This window comes from Perca fluviatilis, chromosome 23 (assembly GCF_010015445.1).
Source record: "Perca fluviatilis chromosome 23, GENO_Pfluv_1.0, whole genome shotgun sequence".
NCBI lineage: Eukaryota > Metazoa > Chordata > Actinopteri > Perciformes > Percidae > Perca > Perca fluviatilis.
This window is the reverse complement of record NC_053134.1, coordinates 14,833,300-14,853,821: the sequence shown is the minus strand read 5'-3', so window position 1 is coordinate 14,853,821 and position 20,522 is coordinate 14,833,300. Positions and strand designations below refer to the sequence as shown.

The following is a 20,522-nucleotide window of genomic DNA, read 5'->3' as shown; positions in this document are numbered from 1 at the left end:
GTTAGAGCGAACAAGTGTTGCTCTACTAATGTGATTTTACGGTTCGTCCTCTCTTGAACAATTCCTATTTTCTCAGCTGCATAGCCTTCTCCCCCCCACTCTTCTCTCTTCTATTCTGTTGTTTCCATGGTTGTTTCATTTGTTTCTCTTACTCTATTTCTCTCAACCTTCATTCTATTAATTATTTATTAACTAACTATTTATTGTCTCTCATTTCTGATTTTGGTTCAGGTTTCTTTTTTCCATCCTTCTGTCTTGTTTAATCCCGTTTTTTGCCTTCTCTCTCTCACTATCGTTATTGTGCTCTTGCTCTGCCTTCACTTGTGTCTCTTTTTGTTCCATCTCTCTTTGTGTGTGTGTGGAGGGTGTGTATTCATGCTTGTTTAAGAGTGGGAAGACGGGAGGCCCGCTGACATAAAACACACATTCCCTCAGCGACACAAACGGAAATTCTTGTTTATTTGTTTGTGGGAAAGCTGTGCAGGAGAGAGATTAAGAGCAGAACGGACTGACAAAAGGAAATTAAAAAAGTTGAAGGCAGAGAGCATAATTTATATTAGCTGTGTGTACTATCAGCAGTAATATATAACCGTTAATAATGTAAGGATGTAATATATATTAGTCATATATATTTGTGGCATCACATTACTCATGAAAAGTGTTCTGCAGCTTATTGCCCTTTATAAAGAAGAACATTCTCGCTGTAGTCTGACAGGAGGTCTGAGGACAAAGGGAAAAGAAGGCAGAAACAGGCCCAAAGGGAGATCTGTTCAGCCTGCAAGTAACCTAAACGTATAGTCAGCAAGAGAGTATAGGAGTCATTCAGCAGTTACAGGAAAATTCTGGTTTATTATCCTCGTGGTGAAAGAATTTAATGCCGGACCAAATTTCACAAGAGCGAGTTCCGCCCGGAAATTTAAACTGTCTACCGTAAGCAACAGGCGCTGAGATTGGCGTGCGAGTCAGTCACACTTGGTAAGTGTAAATCACTAATAGTAATAACTAAGTAAATTAATTACTGAGGTCTGAAAGACGCAACATTCCTAAAAAGAAGTCTGATGTGGCAATGAACACAATGATGATCATAAAGGTTTCATAGAGTAGGTTTAAAAGCAGTGTTCCACCACTCTCTGGTCTGGAAAGTCTTTTTTTTCTTTTTTTAACCTCTGACTACACTCGGCATCTCAAGAGTGATGTCAGAGTGTACTGACACACCCTGAAGTTCACTTCTACGTCACTGCAACAAGATGCAAAGTTGAACCTCCAGAGTGATGTGAAATGTCTGTACATATTTTTAAACAGAAAGTGAAGGCAAACCTTAAAGTTATTACCCAAACTCTGTTGTAAACCTCCATCACAATTTGCAGACCAACTTCCTGGTTAAACTCTGATCTACCGTACTTGCCGCCCACTATTTTTCTTTGCAAGAGATTATTACCTAACTGTTTGACACCTCCTAACAAAGTGCTTCATACCACAATTATCTGTGTTTAAAACCTGTCTGTTGCTCTGACCTGAATCTTCATTGTACTGTAGCATTGACACTATGTTCCCAGATCTCTACAATGACAGTGTTATCCTAACGTATAGAAATCATGGCCATGGGACAGAGTCTGTGGGAATATTAAAACTATGTCACGCAATGTGAGGGTGCGCCTCATTTAGTTATAGATTATGCATCGCTTCTATTGGACTCCCTCCAGATTGTTTAGAATTGGTGTGAAAGACACACCAGTTTGTTGGAAATGTAAGACAGAGGACGGCCAATTACGTCATGTCCTATGGTCCTGTGATAAGGTCCAGGAGTTTTGGACCGGGATACATGATAACCTATTTCAGATTGCAAGGACCCAGGTTCCATTCAGCCCAAGATTATCTGTTCTGAAGATCCTAAGTGGGATGGATAAACACACAGACTAGTTTAATGATAGCCAGACAGATTATTTTAAGAGGATGGAAGAATGAAGGGGTTCCGTCAATCCAGGAGTGGGCTTGTGTGATGGCTAGAGTGGCGGCGTTTGAAAAAATGTCATATAAACGCCAAATTGGATGTCTATACTAGAAAATTAAGACAGTACCTGAACTTTCTGGAGGGCTCCTAAAAAGCTTTGTGCTGGGGAGAGACATGTATGATGGGCTTATGGTGTTGTCATTTATACATACATACGTTTATTTGGTTTATTTTGTTGAGTGGTCTTGAATATTGTAGTTACTATGTCATCTTTTCTTGATTTTTGTGTGGGTGGGCGGTGATGATGGAAGAGGGGGAATTTGTTCATGTTGCAAGTTGTATGTTTTGAAAAAAAAAAAAATCATCGCCATAACTCCAAAAAACGACTCTTGACGAATCTGTCAAAAACCTAAAACTGATTCACTGCAGCAATATTTCTTAGAATTGATGCTTGACTTCTTGACAGATTTTTCCCCCCCACAACTGTTGGCTCTACACACACATACATATTCTGCGGAATGATATTTGACATTGATCTCTGATTGCGCACACACACAAAATTCAGGCGGCAATAATGGAACACGCACGCACACACAGACTGGTATTTGTGCAGCGGTGTATTGGCATAACCCTTGGCTTCAGTGCTCTCTTGTTAAATCATGTAGAGCAGAATCCCTGTCTGGTGCTCATTTCCTATTCTCGCCTATTGAGTATTCATTTCTCTTTTGGCAGATTAGCCCTTAGCTAGCTCAGAGCCAGGCAAGTATGTTTATAACAAGGAAACTGTGTGTGTGCGTTCTTGTGTGGGTTTCTTGTGGGCGGTTGGGCCACGTTTTCCTTGCTTCATGTTATGACATATAAAGCAAAAGCATTCCTTCGCAAAATAGCTGCATGTGTTTATTGTTATGACAATGTTTTTCAAATGTCTATAAATTATGATGTGTTTGTGGCCAGCATTTCCCTATCCTGTCATCTCCCTGAAGTCTTTCAGACATGTTTGATAAATGAATGCAAAGCTAATTCAGCAACCTTTTATGTAAATGTATTCATCACCATCTAAATTGATTATGCCAAGGTTTATAAATTAAATTTCCTTAGTTCATTATTCCCAGATTTATCACATCGGCATCTTAAAATGGAAAATAAACGTGCACGTATATGCATGTGAGCACGCCTGAGAAAACGGAGAAAAACAAACAAACTGTTAAGCGACATCAGCAGAGGAGGAGGGAATTGAATGTGTTCCTAATTGATGTTTAATTAAGGAGCTTGTCCGAATCATTAGCCTTTCTGTCATCCGTGGTGCCATCAATCACTCTCGGTGTAAAACCTGGTTGGCACACTGGTCCATGAAGGCATCCATCAAGGCACTTAGCGAGTCAGCATTCCTGCATTAGCCCCACCTGACTGCCTTAATGTATTGGTTTGTGTTTGTATTAGATACAGACCGGCACTGGCTTCGCTACGAAGGCATTGGAGCACATATTTTAGTTGTTCTACTGGCATCAATCTAATCGTTGAGACTCCTGGCCAATGAACCAGGAGATGTGGAGCATGGCTTCAAGCGTTGGGGTTGAACAAGTGTTTGTTTAACCTCAATCGAAATCCAAACAGGACTTGCTGTATGTGCAGCATGTTTGTTATGTTTGTTACGTTTCCTTTTGGAGGTCAAAAATAACCTGTTGGCCTTTTTGTGATTATCTTCAAGACTTTACACAAAGTTAGTTTAGCTCTTCACTTCTACTCTTAAGGTTATATTTGGATTGCTGTTATCTCCAGTAATCCTGGAGAAAAACTCTAACCAGTGAGTCATAGTACCACCACCTCTGCATTGATGTTGAAGTGCCCGGTTAGATGATTCAAGTGGTATCTCATGTCGTTTAGGAGATATTGAAGAGGTCTCTTTGAAAATGCAGTATCAATTTTGAATAATGATAACGATGAAAATAACTGCCATGACTTCACCTTCAAAGATGTCTCTAAAGTACTAGGTCTCAACTGTAAAACTCTTATCTTCTGTCATATAGAGACTTTAAAGGTTACATTTGTAATACCAGGTTTCATGTTCTTCAAACAGCAGATTATCTCAATTTCAAACAAAAGTTTCCCCATGAAATCACTTTTTTAAATAAAATTACTGACATGCCTGTGGCTTTTACTAAACTGAACTAAGATGAGGAACGCCTTTATACTGATCTAGAAACCGGTCACAGCACCCAGCCTGCATGTCGATGCAACAAGAATAAATAATCAACCACAAAATATGAAAATTGCTCGGAGGCAGATATGGAGATGATCGCGTCCTCATGGAGCTTTTGGTTAGCAGATCTTTTATGAGACATGAAAGTTACTTTTCATCTGTACTTCTAACTCTCAGAGTTTTTTTTTTTTTAGTTTTTTTTGGTGGCATTTTAGGCCTTTATTTTGATAGGACAGCTGAAGACATGAAAGGGGATCCTCCGGAGAGAGAGGGGGGAATGACACGCAGCAAATGGCCGCAGGTCAGAGTCCAACCAGGCCCGCTGCGTCGAGGAGTAAACCTACCAACTGAGCTATCCAGGCGCCTGCCTCTCAGAGTTTTTCAAGTTCTTTTTTTCCCAGAGTTTTCAATGCAAATCCTCGCTTACCAAGCAGCCAACAAAACCGAGCTGCCCGTGGTCTCCGATGTCATTAACACTGAGCAGAAAGGCTGAATTTAATTTAGCAGCTGCTGGCTGGAAAATGGAAGAGAGTGTAATGTCAGACAGGGTGCATATTAACACACAGGCATTTTGTCCATCCATCTCTGTACCTCTCTGTGTCTCTGTCTCCATCTCAACCTTAATCCCTGCTTATCGCTTTCACTTTAGTCTTGTTTTCACACACGCACACACTAAAGCAAGTCTGCACCATGCTAAATATATTATACTTGCGTACTAAAGACTCTGTTAAAGATGTCTTTTGATTTCCCACCTGCTCACACACATCATGTGCAGATAAATGAATAGATTTGTGGCCACTTCATTGATGTGACAAGCTGTTCCTGGCTGCAGACAATGAGCAGACAGATCCAATAAAAGCTCCATAGCATTGCACACTTCACACACACTCCCCTTGCTCCGGTTACAACACCTGACGCAATCCCAGGAAACCGAGACAGTAGTGCTTTCCCACTTAGCACCACTCATAACAGCACAAGTCGTCTAACTGTCTCAGGGCAGGATTGCATTTTCTTGCGAGATGCTGATTAATGATGCATCGTGTCCCATCACATCGAGTTTCACAGCATAGAGAAATTCTCATTATCTCATGACACGTTGATCTATGGCTCAAAGTGTAAGACTTTTGTTGTACTTTTTCTCTGAAATGCTGAATGCAAACCCACGTGCACACATACCAGTTCATTGGGAAAAGATGCTGGCTCATTGAGAAAGACGAGCAATACACTTTAGCTCTATCTAATGAGGTCACAAATCTGGTTAAAAATAAGTGCAATCAGTAACCTGGAATTTATGGGTCAGCTTTAAAAAGGTCAAGATAAACTCTTCTATCGATAACTTTATTCTGAGGCTATTTGGAAAGCAAACGCTCATCAGTTCTCTCCTTACAAAAAGGTTTTTAGTAATTAAGTTTAATTTACAGTTGCTCTTAATTGGACAGCCAAATTATAGTGTGCCTCTTGAAACTATAGCCGCTTGTAACCTTCATAAAACATAGTTAGTCTATATCCTTGACGTTCCACTTGCGGGATTGCTCCGTTGCCGACGGAAATTCTGCTGGATATCACTCATTTAGGCCGGATATCCGTTGCCTTGGGCTTCCTTTGGGTTGGCATTTTAACCCCAGTCGATTTATGAGGACTATGGTTAACCTTTTCTCAGATCTAGACTGGACTATCTGTTCAATCTTAGTTTTCTGTTGCACGACTAAAACAACTTTTGAACGTACAGTACACACGGTCCACCAAAACAAGTTCCTTCCCGAGGCTATTTTTCAGCAGCGCTGTTGCTCCGTACGGCGCTTAGTGCCACCCAAGACGATTGTGATTGGTTTAAAGAAATGCCAATAAACCAGAACACGTTTTTCTCCCATCCCGGAATGCTGTGTGGACTCGCCAGACCCTCCTTCGCAGCGCTGCGGGGGAGGAATGTCTGGCAAAAAAAAAAAAAAAAACACATAGTTAACACAACATTTTTTACTGAAGTACCCTCTCTCTTATTGAAAAGATGTTGTACCTCCACTGGGATATATGTAAATATACGGTATGTGACTGTGAAAGCATTTACTAATTGTCTTGTTAGCTTTATTTATTAACTATTCAACTATTAGCATAATTAAGTTTGTAATTATGGTAGGGCATGAGGCAGCCATTCCAAGGGCCTTTGGTTGATTAGTGAGACTAGGATAGAGATGTCTTAAAAAGATCTGTTCTCACACATTAGTATATATTGCTTTCTACTTTATGTGGCACAAATGACCAATTACCTTGTGCTTGAATTCATATTTTAAACTGCTGACACATCTCTGTGATTCAGTGTGATAGCAGTATGCGATATTATCATTATCGAGTAGTTTCAAAGATTGCAGCCCTTATCTACACTCTGCACTGTGCTCTGATGCACTGGGAGCAATGCAATTGATGATACACATAATAAGCCGATGTGAGTGTGTGCACACAGATGTCTGTGATCATGTACTTGCATATGTGTGTTACGACAATTAAGCCATAAGGCCATAAGCATAGTGAAGTCGGTTGCCTTTCCTGTGTGAACGTTCATATTAGAAGTTAAAGAGTCCCAGAAGAAAAGCAGACTTCTGGCAAAACAACTGATATTGTGCAAAATGTGTTCAGAAAATAGATAGTTACAGATTTCGCTTTTGATTGTCTGAGCACATTCAAACACAAATATTTTAATTTTCATTTCAGCGCACTGAAAAGTAATATTCCTTATTGTCATCTACTTCGAGAAACAAGTTACACTGTCAAATGGAGTTCTTAGTTTTCTGTTCTTTGTACGTTTACCATCCATAACAATACTCTTAACGATTTAAGAGTATCTTAACAGCAGGCTGAAAAGCAGAGTTCCACTGCCCTCTCTGGTTGAAAGTTTACAGACAGATTCACCTGTGTGCTTTGCTGCACCTGTAACTACACCAAAAACAGTGATGTCACAGGGTCCTGGAGCCCAGTTGAGGTTGTGCATTAAAGATAATGCTATTTTTTGTATTTGTGTGAATGAGGCTGTTTTAGCTACGAAGTCACTTTAAATCATAGTAGCTCAATTCCCTACACATTAGTAGGAGATAAACTGCAACAGCAACATAACATGCCATAGAGATCGGAACACACAAAATCTTAAGTTAAAAGAGGCTTCATTCCCAAAAAATATATTCCTTCCAACATCAACAACAACAGATGTTTAAATACTTTAACCCCCACCGAACGCAATTCAGTTGTTTAGCTTACAGTTTAAATGGTTGATCTGTACTATTTTAATCAGTGTTCTGTTTAGAGTAAAGTGCTGGAACACATCCTAGTGTCGACTTCGATCAACTCTTTCTTTAATGTTAATTCTACATTCATTGTATAGGGTGGCAGTGGCCCTGAGATTAGTGACAAGACAAGTATATTTACTTCCAATTGGATCCATCAAGGCAGTTAGCCAGTCAGTTAGTTGCACTGGCTTCACCTTACTGCACTCCGCTGGTCCAGTAAAGTATTCATCTCACCCTGCTGCACAGAGGCTTTTGACTGGTCTTAGTAGCATCAATCACATTACTGAGGCTGCTACCGGAGTAACCTCAGGGCATGACAAGACTTTTCAACCTCTAAAAATGTTAGGCCTCTGTGGTATTGTTTGACATATGTTAGACACCATGAAAAAGGTTGTGGTTTAAAATGTGTTTTAGAGAGAACAGCAAAAACCCTACATAAAAAAAAAAAGAAGAGATCCATGTGCACCTAATTTTTTTCTTTATCTTACACTATACAGTACAATGTCTGGGTGCCTGGTAGGAAAGAGACAATTAAATATAGATTTGCCTGTGTGAAAACTAGGCTTGTGGCCAGAATTTCAGAAGCTTTTGAGAACATCTCTCCTCTCTCTCAGCGACTACTGAGGTGTGAATGTTTGTCAATATGAATGTTGAGCAGGTTGTTGGCCAAAATGTGCGTGCCTTCTCTGCATAAGCAAAGGTTACTGTGATTTGTGCAGCTGGTTATCCCATAAAATGTCAAATTAAGTGCAGTGAGACACAAAACATGTTGGCCCAACACTGATGAGCAACAAGTTGCATTTTCATGCCTAGTGCTTGGAAACATATGCATTATATTGCTCAAACCGTGGCCTTCTGTATCACTACCGTGCCCTACCCCCACTTTGGCTCAGAAAAATCAGGAATGACAAGCACAGTGCTGCAAGCAGAAAAAGTGCTGTGTTAACCCCCTGCAGGATTAAATAACAGGGCACAGGGTGTTGCATCTAACAGACAGATGGTAATGCGAGTGTGTGAGGCTGAATAAAAGCTCACCATTGAGAAAGAGAGAGAGAGTTGTTCTTTCTTGTGCTAGCTCTATCGCTTGCTCTTCATACCTTTTTCTTTTTCTGTCACACATCAATTGTCTGTCTGCCTTTTCTCTACACATACCCACACGATACTTAATAGCTACTGTACGGCTTGGTTATCCAGAGATTGAGAGGAGATGATTAGTCAAACATAGTGATCAGCTGCTTGGTTGGACCACATGGCATGAAGACAATTGCTGACTAACATCCCAGTGACATGCACGCGCACGCCACCAAAAACAAACACAAATATATACAAAACACCCAACAGCCGTCTATAACTGTGGATTGGATTTCATTCTCAGGACCCTATTAATTCCTTATGGATTCTCATATTGATTGAGGAGCCTCTGGTCTTGTTAATTCAACTCAGCCCAGACAGGTTTTGATTTCAGATTGTGATGCCTGAAGGTTACTGCTACTTGTAAGAAATGGGTGAATAAAGCCCAGGCAAAGGCAGTCGGGAGGGAAACGAGGCAGAAAGAGGAAATATAAGAAAATGACACACCGAGACAGTGAGAGGAGAGGAGAAAGAGGGAGAACGTGAAGGAGAAAACCAGGCAGAAATAAGAGATAAGAAAATCAACATACAACAACAAAACATGTCCGTAAAGAAAGATAATGAGTTAGGGTGTTTGGATATCCTATGTAGTTCCACTCCTTGAACTTTTTGATGAAAACCAGAGAAAATTAATGTTGTAATCAATTACGGATTTCCATCTTAATGTGTCAAGGAGGTATTTATTTTCACTCCGTTGTTTTTTCATTAGCTCATTATGCTAATGAGTCGTTACATAAAACCCTCTCAATAAATTGCAACTAGGAGGTTATTTGCGCCTTTGTGTATGTGTGTGTCTCTGTGCATGCGTGTATTTGTCAGAGAATAAGAGAGAGTGGGAGTGTGTGTACGTGCCGTTGCAGTGTGCATGCACAAAAGCATGAATGCCAAATGCAAATATGCATTTGTTTCATCGGCAATTGATGAACTTAAACATGAATCTGAAGTAATTAATTAGGCTGCAGTAATTAGATAAGCCACATAGCTTTAGAAAAATAAGCAACACACAAGAGAGGCGCACCACACAGCATCTAAATATACATTGTGTATTTCCACAAATGTATAGAAAATGTATACAATGGTCCTTAACGCACAGCCATGTGACATGAGTCAGAAATAGGATAAAGTATATTTTGTCTTCTCTGAACACTTTTTTTCCTTTCTCTCATACAAGGGAATTCCATTATCAGTGGTTCAGAAGATGTAAAGAAGGAACATGTTGTTCCTTCTTCTGTAACTTTGCTACCAGGGTGAGAATGGACTCAGAGGCGTTATTTGTCATTGTCAGGCTGAGTGCCCTGTTACCTGTATGACGGTCAACCTCGTTCTTTTTCTGTTTTCATCTCTCTTTTTCTCCCTTTTTACCCCTTTCAAGTTATTTTGTTACTTCCTTTTTTCTCCTCTCCCTCAGCCAAACTCTACCCACTTTCTTCTACTTTGTGTATGTACAATGTATGCCATTGCTTGATTGTTTCCATTCCAGACCTTTGTATGATGGTACACACTACTAGAACATAATGTAGCTGAGCTTTTTGCTGTTCCTCGATGGTTCCTACCCTGATTATGACTTAAATTCAAATTGGCTCACATAGAAATGCATGTCTTTTTAATTTCTTCTTTTCCCCTCTAACCACTTTCTTTTCTTCTCTCAGGTTTAGAAAAAGTGGGTCGTGATTCCAGTTACGAACAGGAGGGGAAGGTTCAGTTTGTGATGGATGCGGTGTACGCCATGGCCCATGCTCTGCACCGCATGCACCGGGAGCTCTGCTTCGGATACCCAGGCCTCTGCCCGCGCATGGCCAGCATCGACGGCAAAGAGCTACTCAGCTACATTCGTGCCGTCAACTTCAACGGTGAGTTATATATGCTGCACCTGTGGACGCATGAAACATTCATGCATGCTCACACAGACTCACACTCAGCCGACATAACATCTTAAAAAGCTAAATTCACTCAGCCAGATCCCTGACATCCATCTGAACTTATAACCAGTCACGTCGTCCCAACCTACCACTTTGCTCATGTTTCCAATGTTTTGCAGCTGCGTTCTGTCCTTCCAGACAGAGCATAGGCCTGAAAGAAATCAAACCATTGTCTGCCAAAAGCTCTATGATGTATAATGGAGAATCAACACAATAGTGAATAATTAGGCTGTAAAATGCCAGGGTATTTCTTCAGAAAGTCGTGTCGTGTTTATCCACCCTGACTTGACCAATTCAGCTCATACTTATACAATGCTAAGCCCAGCTTCGCTTCTAATGAGTCTAATCCTTATCATAAAAATGTGTCATGTGGCGTTCGTTTCACCTTTAAAATCAAGTTAACGTGGCTGCTTTCCCAAAAACATGTTATTGTCTTAAATTTTGATTATGTGGTCTTGTATCACTTTGAAGATGTAGTGCTCAATTACCCCCCCCATCTCTCCACCACTGACAAATTTAAGTGGCTGAAAAACATTTACTAATTTCCTTGTAAATAATATCAGACAGCTCATTTGAATATTCTTATTAATCCAGTTTTGCCCCCAGTGTTATATTCCCGTATTTCATTCACTAACGTCTTATCGAAAAAGGACTGTTTCTGATGCATTAACACATAATAATAATAATAATAATAATTATACATTTTATTTATATAGCGCTTTACATGGTACTCAAAGACACTTTACAGTAAAACCAGCACATATAGCACATTCAAAACAGATAAGCAATAAAACCAACACATAAAACAAGCATATTAAAAGCAATTAAAAACAAAACAAACAGTAACTATCAGGTGAGAAATGTAAGACTATTGTATGTGGAAGGCTAATCTGAAGAGGTGTGTTTTCATTAGTGTTTTGAATGTGTCCAGGTCAGTACAGTCACAAATGTGTATGGGTAGGGAGTTCCAGAGGGAGGGGGCTGCAACGGTGAAAGCTTACATGTTCCTACCAGTTGAACAGCAGCTGCAGTACAGTATGTGTGGCAAAGCATAGTATCTATACCGTATACTTGTTTTTTTTCTGAATCCTCTGTTCACCTCTACCAGCAATGTTTGAAATTCCATACAGTATGGGTCTCTGCTAGGTATTTTCCCATCGAGGCATTTTGTTTGTCTCGGATTTCTGGAAACACTAAAAAATTAGGTTTGAATTATTGTTCTTCCAGCTGTGGCGAGTACATTTGTTTGCATAGCGATAAAACACAGAAGTAAAATAAAACTAAATAAAAAAAAAATCCACAAAGAGCAAAGTTTGCCATGTAAAAAATGTGTAAGGTTTAATACCTTCATAATTAAATTTTTTTTTTTTAACCACAGAGCTTCAACATTATGATTAACAGTATATTGTACAAAAGGCTTTAAAACAGCTTATGTCATTAAACATCTTGTACATTATTGCCACCTATATGTCATTTTCTAATGACAGTTATCACAGTTAAGATGCCTCTCTGCTGTATTTGTCTAAGGGACAGAAGAATGGGGATGGGGTTTGTTGGTTGGCTCTGTGTTGCAGTTACTCTTATGTTGGTTGTTTACATCGACAGTGGCCTGCAGAATTTAATGCTTGTAAGCTTGTTACTTTGTGTGAGTCTATGTGTCAATGCCTGGGTATATTTGTGTGTTCCAATTAAAAGTAGTTTTCTTATCTATCGGTTAGGGTCGACATGACATTGATAACACTAAAGAAGAAAAAGGGGCAAAAGATGGAGGTAGCTATATCTCTCTTTGTGTGTTTGTGGGCCGTAAAGGGAGAGGGAGAGAGCTTGTTGCTGATTTTCTTTCTCTCTGCTCTATGGATCCATACCAATTCACCATTCGAGCAGCTACATGAAGAGAACAAGACAGAGTGAGAGGGAGGGGATAATTTTCAGTGGTTAGAGCAGTGATTGCTCTCCTGTTGGATCTGTACCAGGACAACTTAATTTACAAGGTGAAGCCTAACAGCCAAGAGTGACAGAAACGGAAAGAGAGTTGCAGAAAAGCAAGATGAGGAGACGAGGACATTTAGGAAGTAATTAGAACGTGTTCAACTCTTGGATTTTGAGATAGGTATCCCCAAGATATCCTCCTCGTCATGTAACATGGTTGATATGCATTGACGTAGCTCATTGTGTAAAGTTACTACTGAGTTTAAAAACTTTAATCAATCATGAAAATAGGATCCTTCACAATCAGGGTGGCCTCCTGGTTGGAAAGGTGTAATCCCCCATGTCAGTGAGATCTTCCCTGCAGAGATATCCTTCAGCATTCAATAATATATACAGACATGCAAATGCAGCTGCTTTAGCTTCTTACAGTTGGAAAATTGTACAGAGCAAAATGTGCAATGAAAAAACATATTTGAATATTTATAATAATTTAGCATATTGCCGTAGTTAGAAATATTAAAATGATATATCTTCATACACTTACTTTTTGAAATAATAACTTAACCTTAAACTCACCTATTTGAATTACCCCAGAACCACTGCACATAGACACATAACATAAACAAAAGAGGCTGGTGCATTGCAGAGCAAGTAAGACGAGCAAGAAGGAAACCAACCCCGGAGCAGCAATGACACACCGTGCTGTCCAGCTTTTCTGTTTCGTCGAGTTTGCTGGCTTATCCAACAAAACACACACATTCATGCACATAAAGAGCACGCAGAAACGAATGCGCGCACACACATACCAAGGCCATCATGAGTAATGGAATCCAAAACTAAAACAAAACAAAAATTGTATTTAAAACCTTTTTTGACTAAATGATCCTGACTCAAGGTCTAATTTTTAAGCTTTTTATAAAGCATCAGACTGCTTTATTGTAGTTATGTTAAATGTGTGCGTCATCGGATAAGAACAAAATCAGACATTGTCCTTTACTTAGAGTCAAGTCTGTGTGAGAATCTGAGCTGTCCTTATCTATCCAGGGTTGTCACTAAAGAGAGGAAGAGCTTTAGTCAACAGACCGTAACGTCATGCTGCAATGGGCAGAGCAATCAGCAATCAAACTACACGAAAAGATGTGATTCTATCCGCTGAATCAGGGTCTGCATGATTAACAACCACCTTCAAATGGTAGGGGGCATCCTTGATCCAAAATTGTAAATGCTATAGTTCTTATTTCACAAGCTTAGCTAAAACTAATCTGAATTGGTTTTCTAAAACTATTCACACTATTCCATACATTTCTATTTGCAAGAAATCCATGTGAATAAAAGAATAAATAAAACTATAAATAAAATGCAATGAAATCCTGAAAGTAAGTAGAAGTGATTTGATAAAGTGAAACTAATATAAGTATAAGTAGTATTTGTTTGCTAGATATACATTACTCGTTTAGAATGGTGACTCGGTCTGGTTCATATTCTGTTCTTGTCGAACCAAGACACGCATTGCGGTCGCCCACACAGATTAACTTGGCCTGTTCACATTCCCCTTTGTTGGTTGTAAGTACATCCTAAAGTGGCTTTTAAAATAGAGCCGTTGCTAATGTTTTTCTTGCTCCATCACTTTTTCTCTCTTGCTGCTGTACTATCTTTTTCTTGTTTCGTTCTTCTACCGTCATGTCGGTGTCCTTCACTTGTCTCCTCCCTTTTCTGCCTCGTTCTCCCCATTGTCTCCCTTTCACCATCCCTCTCTCGGTCTTCTTAGCTTTCTGTCAGACTCTGTCGCTTCTGTGTTTTCTTCCTCTCTCCTATCACTCCTACTCCTGAAAGGCATTGACTCATCACTTCAATTCTTAAGCCGTTTCTCTTTTTTTCGGTTTATATTTAGTTTGGTTTGGAATTTTGAAATGTCATTTTACATATGTGAGAAAGACCTTGAACACAACCCTAACTGTCTTGCTGGAATCGTAAAAGCAAGTTACATAACCTCCTTTATGGAGACTTCATTGTCTTACTTTGTGGGGTATGAATTTCTAATAGAGTTTAACACGGTGAGTGTATTTTATTCTAAAACAAATTGCATTTTAGATCCCTTCAAGTATTAACAATAATAACAATATATACATTGTTTTTTTGAGATTTGGTATTTTGACGATCTAAAGTTTAAGTTCTCCTAAATACAAGTCAAGTTAGTTAAGATCTAAAAAAAATCAAAGACCACTTCTTTCTGTACTTGCTTGCAAGAAACCTCATTGTGAGCTTATCACTGCCAGGTTATATCTCCTGCCGGGAGACAAGATGGACATCGCCATGGGAACCAACTTGCACTAATTAGAGTGGCTTGACTTTGAGATGATGAACTTTATACCTGCCTGTGTAGAGAGAGAGAGAGAGAGAGAGAGAGAGAGAGACTCATTGGCTCATAATGACCTCAGGGAGACAGCACTCGAGGAGTAACTTGCTTGAAGATGATGAACTTGACCAGTCATTAATGATGGAGTGGGACGAGGGAGTGGAAAAAGAGGGGGTTATGGGAGTGGAGATGACCTTGGAGGGAGATGGAGGGAAGAACATATGGAGAAGAGTGGAGGGTGAGTTGCAGGTGGAAGAGTGAGAGAATCAGCGGACATGGATGAAGAAAAAAGAGGGACAGCTGGCCAGGAAAATGTGAAAGCTGATTGCCAGGAGAGATAACGCAAGTGTAAAAGACAATGAGAGAGGGTGTGTTGGGGTGGTGAGATAAAAGCAAGATGAACTTTGCTAATAAAGCTTAGGATAGAAGGACGCAGATGAGAAGAGTCATTTACAATGTCTCAATTCGGCAAAGAAAGTGAACTGTCATAGTAAGAGAGTAAAACAGAGCCATGCAATGCTTGAATACTAGCTGAGTAAAATGAAGAGGGAAGAGATGGAGAGAGAGAGAGGCTGGATGTTCTGACTGGAATATATCAGACTTTACCAGGCCACCATGACCTTAAAAAGCAAGAAACTGGGAGAAAACAATGGGTTTTAGATTTTATAGTGTAGAACGGAGAGACGGACAGACTCTTAAAAACTTTAAGAGGAGACAGGCAAATGGGGAAATGAATGGTGAAGTAGGCATAGGAACTTAAAGATGCTAAACTTCCCTGGGTTAGGGCAACCTTAAGAAGGAGAAGATGAAGAGAGAAAGAATGTCTGTCTGCGTTTCATCCAAAACTTCATGTAAAGCCCTATTCGCACGGGATAAGTATTATCTAAGGACCTCGCGTGAATTATAAATTACCCACCCACGTCTGAGTTTCATCTGGCGCATTCGAACGGGATAAGTGAAGCCTGTGATTTTACTCGAATTTACTGACATTAAGCAACAGTAGAAACATGGGTGTGGGTAGCTCTGCTACGTGTGTTTGTGTGTGGTAAGATCTCGAGGACACACACGCGCACACACACACACACACACAATCTCAACCGGGTAGTCAGTCATCGTCCGAACTGCGACCTCTCCTTTTTCTTTCTCTCACTTTTTTCTCCGGGTGGTGTCAAGCAGGGTCCGGTTAGATGGATAAACATTTCACCAGGTTAAAATCTATTAGCTCAAGCTTTACGCTTGATTTATTTGTAACATTAACCTCTAATTATGAAGTGAGCCCCCTCGCTTGATTGTGCATTATTTTTGATAAGCTATTGCTTGGAAGATGTCTTGTCGTTATCTCTAGATGTATGATACAAACATAAAAAATATACTTACCGCATACTGCTATACATGTCATCCATCGCCATCTAATCAGCACTTGTGGTGGTTTTCATCTTTCTCTTTCTGCAAATTGTATATGATGTATAGCGACATGACCCAGCACCCAAAACACTGTCAAAACACTCCAACGCACCCTCCATTCTTCGCCAAAGATGGATAAAAAGGCGCAAAAGAAGGAAATGGGTACCTTGAAAAAAAAAAAAAAAAAAAGCCCCGCCAAATCCTGGACAAAGCAGAGATGCCGATTCGCATGGGACTAATATTATCACAGGACCTCCGTTTTCAGCGAAATATGGTAGGTCATTTGCGGGGGAATTATTACTTTACAAATTACAGACATGACCGATTCGCACGGGATTAAGATCACAGACAACCTCCGCAATTATTACAAATGACTGGAGGTCACCAGGTAATACTTATCCCGTGCGAATAGGGCTAAATCATGTAAGAGGAGGGAGATGTCTGACTGATGTTGAATGTCCAAAATAATGTAGTTACATTTGAATTGTTTTTCTTTCTCCTTTTTTTTTTCTTTCTCAATTGTCACGTGATAAACATTGCACAATAATGGCTGATGTCTTTTCGATAGCCAACTTTATGTCGCTGTCAAATGTCTTTCTTTTCTTACTTTGTGTTCAATGAAGCCAATCACACAATACAGATGTTGGGTGTACAGGTACGAAATCAATATCAAGTGTCTCAATATATTGTTTCAAATATAATCGTTAATTTCTGTTAGCACGTAGCATTCACAACCCTCAATTCAACCCGGCAATCATTTTTCTAGTGTTGGGCTGTTGTGTGACAGCAGACACAACAGAATAGAAACAAAACTACATTACAGAGACGCGTATAGTGACAGCACCTGTGTTGTGCGATTGGCTCTATTGATACCCAAGGTAAGTGATAATAGCCCTGGGCTGTGTGAGTTACTCAGCCTGACAGAATGACAAACAGAGTGCTATCTGAGGGCTACAGCTGCACACTGAAGCGCTCATAGAAATGTGTATCACTTAGCTGTAGTGGGGTCCGTACGAAACAGGAAAACACAAAATGAAAGGAATAGTTTGGCATTTCAGGAAGTAGGCTTTAGAGCTACAACAATAAGTTGATCAACAGAAACTCAATCTGCAACTATTGTAATAATTAATCCTTTTAGTCATTTTTTTGAAACAGAAATGCCCAACATTTGCTGGTTCTGGATTCTGAAATGTGTATCATACATAACCGTAAACGGAATATCTTTGAGTCAATCAGATAAAAAATGATACCTCTTCTAGCTGTGGGAAATTATAGTGGGCCTTTTTTCTGACAATTTATACGCAAACGATTCCTCGATCAATTGAAAAATAACTGGCAGATTAATTTAAACTTAAAATAGTTGGTTGCAACCTTTATATGCTTCTTTTTTAAATTAGAGATGAGAAAATTGTTATCACATATCTTTTTTTCTTGTATCTGTCCGGTCAAAATGGAGGTAAAGGCAGGAGGCGATTAGCTTGGTGTAGCATGAAGAATAGAAGTAGTGGAAATGAGTTAGACTGGCTCCCCTCCAAAGTTTAAAAATCTGCATATTAGTATGTCTATAGGTCACTGATTAACACAGTATGTCTATGTTTAATCAGTACACAAACAGATGTGTATAAAAACAATTTGTAGTTTTAGAGTTTTTTTACGTAGTGTATGTATTTCTTGTAAAGAGTTTTGGGCCAAGCTAAGCTAATCGCGTCCCCGGCTCTAGCTTTATAATTGACCGTAGTAGTCATCGAGTTACCGGCAAAAAAGATATTTCCCTGAATGTCAAACTATTCAAACAATAACAGATATTATTAAGTCTCATACATTACAATGTGGATATTTTAATATATCATACAGGTCATCCGTGTGTTCACGCCAGTCCCTCTGGCACACAGACATGAAAATAACTCCTCAGACTCGCACATAATCTCCTACTTACTACCTGCTGCTGAATTACAAGCAGCAGGTAGTAAGTAGGAGATTATTGACATAATGTCCAACCTTGTACAGGTGGTATCACCTTGCCTACCCTGGTAGCGATCCCAAACAGTGAACCCCCCATGAGAAGCGATTCCCACCCACTGTAAGCTGAAGCTGTATACTTAGTTGGCTTGTGATTGATTTCAATGTGGTGAGAGAGTGACAGACTGGTAGCCCAAACAGTTGCATTATAACGATAGAAATGCAAAAACATATACTGTCAATATACTGACATGCAGACCAACAGCTCATTTTCTTGAGTGTACATATAGCCTGTATTCCTCCATATAGTGTTTTCTATTACTCTTATTATCTTCTTAGTGTTAGATATTACCTCTTGCCACTGGAATGGGCTAATTTCTGCAAGGGGATCATTTGCTGAATAGAAGTTTCCATAAGAAAACAGAATGAGAATAGGCAGATATAAAAGCAATCAAACAGAAAGCCAAATTGAATACCGTAGACAGGCAGACATGGATCCACGTAGACACAAAAACAAACTTCAATTGGAGCTGAATTGAGTTTGAGGAAATGAGATGGGAATAATAATTTGTTATTGCATATCCTAAGACACCACTAAATCTCACATCTGTGCAGCTTTTCTGACACCATATATATATATATATACACACATACTGTATATTTATATATTTTTTTCTGTCATGAATGTGTCGTTGACGGAGATTAGATTCAACCGGATAAAATGTGAGTCTGTCAGCTGTAGAGACAGGAAAATACAAGCATCTGCCCTAATCTTCTGACAGACAACATTGTGCAGGCAAACACTTTAACACCAACTTGTGCCATGCTATAGCATACATGGCGTACTGTACTGCTGGGAAGCATGGATGGAGGTAGGGACAAAGGTAAGGGCAAAGAAGGACATACTAGTCATGGATGAATAATGAACAGTGAGGGTTATGGATATATTGACTTATTGTACATAGTGTGTGTGTGTGTGTGTGTGTGTGTGCACTCTCGAAGGCTACCCAGACGAGTTCAAAAAGCTGGAAAGTTATTTCTATATCTTTGATGCTTGCACACAAATAAACAGTCACATATTAAAGAAATGCTATTAAACATACGTGTGATATAACATAGGACTATATCTAATGGTTTAATACATAAGACTAGTGTAATTTCATCATTGGTACTATTCAGGCTCTCTCTCTCACCCTCGTCCCCCGCTCTTTTCCTCTGCCAAGTTTGGTAATGTAACTTCTTGTTTCTGGTTTTGTTTATTTCTCCTCTCCCTCGCTTTCATTCCCTCTAAATTGTATTTCCATCCCCCGTTCACGCTGTTTTGTCTCTTTTGATCAACTTAATAGTGGCCCTCTCCCTCTGTTTTCACTCCTCTCTCTTCCCTTATTTTCTCTCTAAGACTGCAGTGAATGCAGATCATGACACAGATGGAGGCAATTTAAATTAGTTTTCTGTAATGACTGCCATACAAAGCTTTCTTGGGCTGTGCGCGGTTTTTTTTTTGTTTAGTTTTTTTTGCATTCCCACATAAGTTGGTGTGTCTTTGTAAAATGTGCAGTGTCTCTTAAGTAAATATCCTCCTTTTTACCCCTTCTCGACAATCTATCCTTCATTCCGGCCCTCCGTTTCTCTGTCTTAATCTCACTTTCACTATTAATTTTTATTGACAGAGAGCTGGATCCTCTTTAAACATGTATTGTTTCTTTTGCCTGTTCCATTATCTGCTCTGTTTCTCTCTGAAAAACTTTGTCCTTGTCTGCCTTTTTTCTGCTCAGAGAGGCTGAGAAAAGGGGGGTTTGATTTTAGAGGGAGAGATGGATAGACGAGGGGGGTTAGAGTACTTTGGAAAATGCACATAGAAAAGGATGAGAGAAAATGGGTAGTTTTTGAGATGATGAGCGGTGGGATGGAACAAGGCTAGGAGGTAAAGAGAGAGAGAGGAGGGGATGGAGAGGCAAAAGATGCTTTGGACGGGAGAGGAAGGAGACACAGCTGCTGTGTAAGGAAGGAGGGTTGGCCATAAGGAGAGTCATACAGCAAGCAGTGAAAACTGGCTTGGAGGACACTGCAAACAGACTGCAAAAATAGTCAATTTGTGTGAGAGAAAATTCAGAAAGAAGGAGAAACGAGTGCAGAAATGAGCAATGAGGTCTGGACTTAGCCAGCTGCTCAGTTTCAGTTACCTCCTCCTCTGGAGACTACTGTGAAAATGACAAGTTTTTGTGTGTGTGATGAGTTCAGGCTTCATTATTACTTTCATTTCTTATTCTCTTTTTGTGCTTTTACTGTCTGTTTGTGTCTGTCGTTCTCTGACGCAGATGGGAGCCTGTTGGCAAAAACTCAGAACACACACACTCACACACGGACCAATGTTTTATTAATGCACGCTGCATTGTCG

At 39.7% G+C, this 20,522-nt stretch overlaps 1 protein-coding gene across 6 annotated transcripts in view; it reads left to right on the top strand.

Moving 5' to 3' along the window:
* The window catches only part of grm8a (glutamate receptor, metabotropic 8a), a 412,486-nt gene that overhangs the window by 193,630 nt on the left and 198,334 nt on the right, over positions 1–20,522 (top strand). For all 6 annotated transcript variants that reach the window (XM_039791865.1, XM_039791870.1, XM_039791869.1 and 3 more), the window contains exon 6: positions 10,207–10,407. In XM_039791865.1, the coding sequence (XP_039647799.1) occupies positions 10,207–10,407 (201 nt within the window). The remainder of the gene's footprint in view (positions 1–10,206; positions 10,408–20,522) is intronic.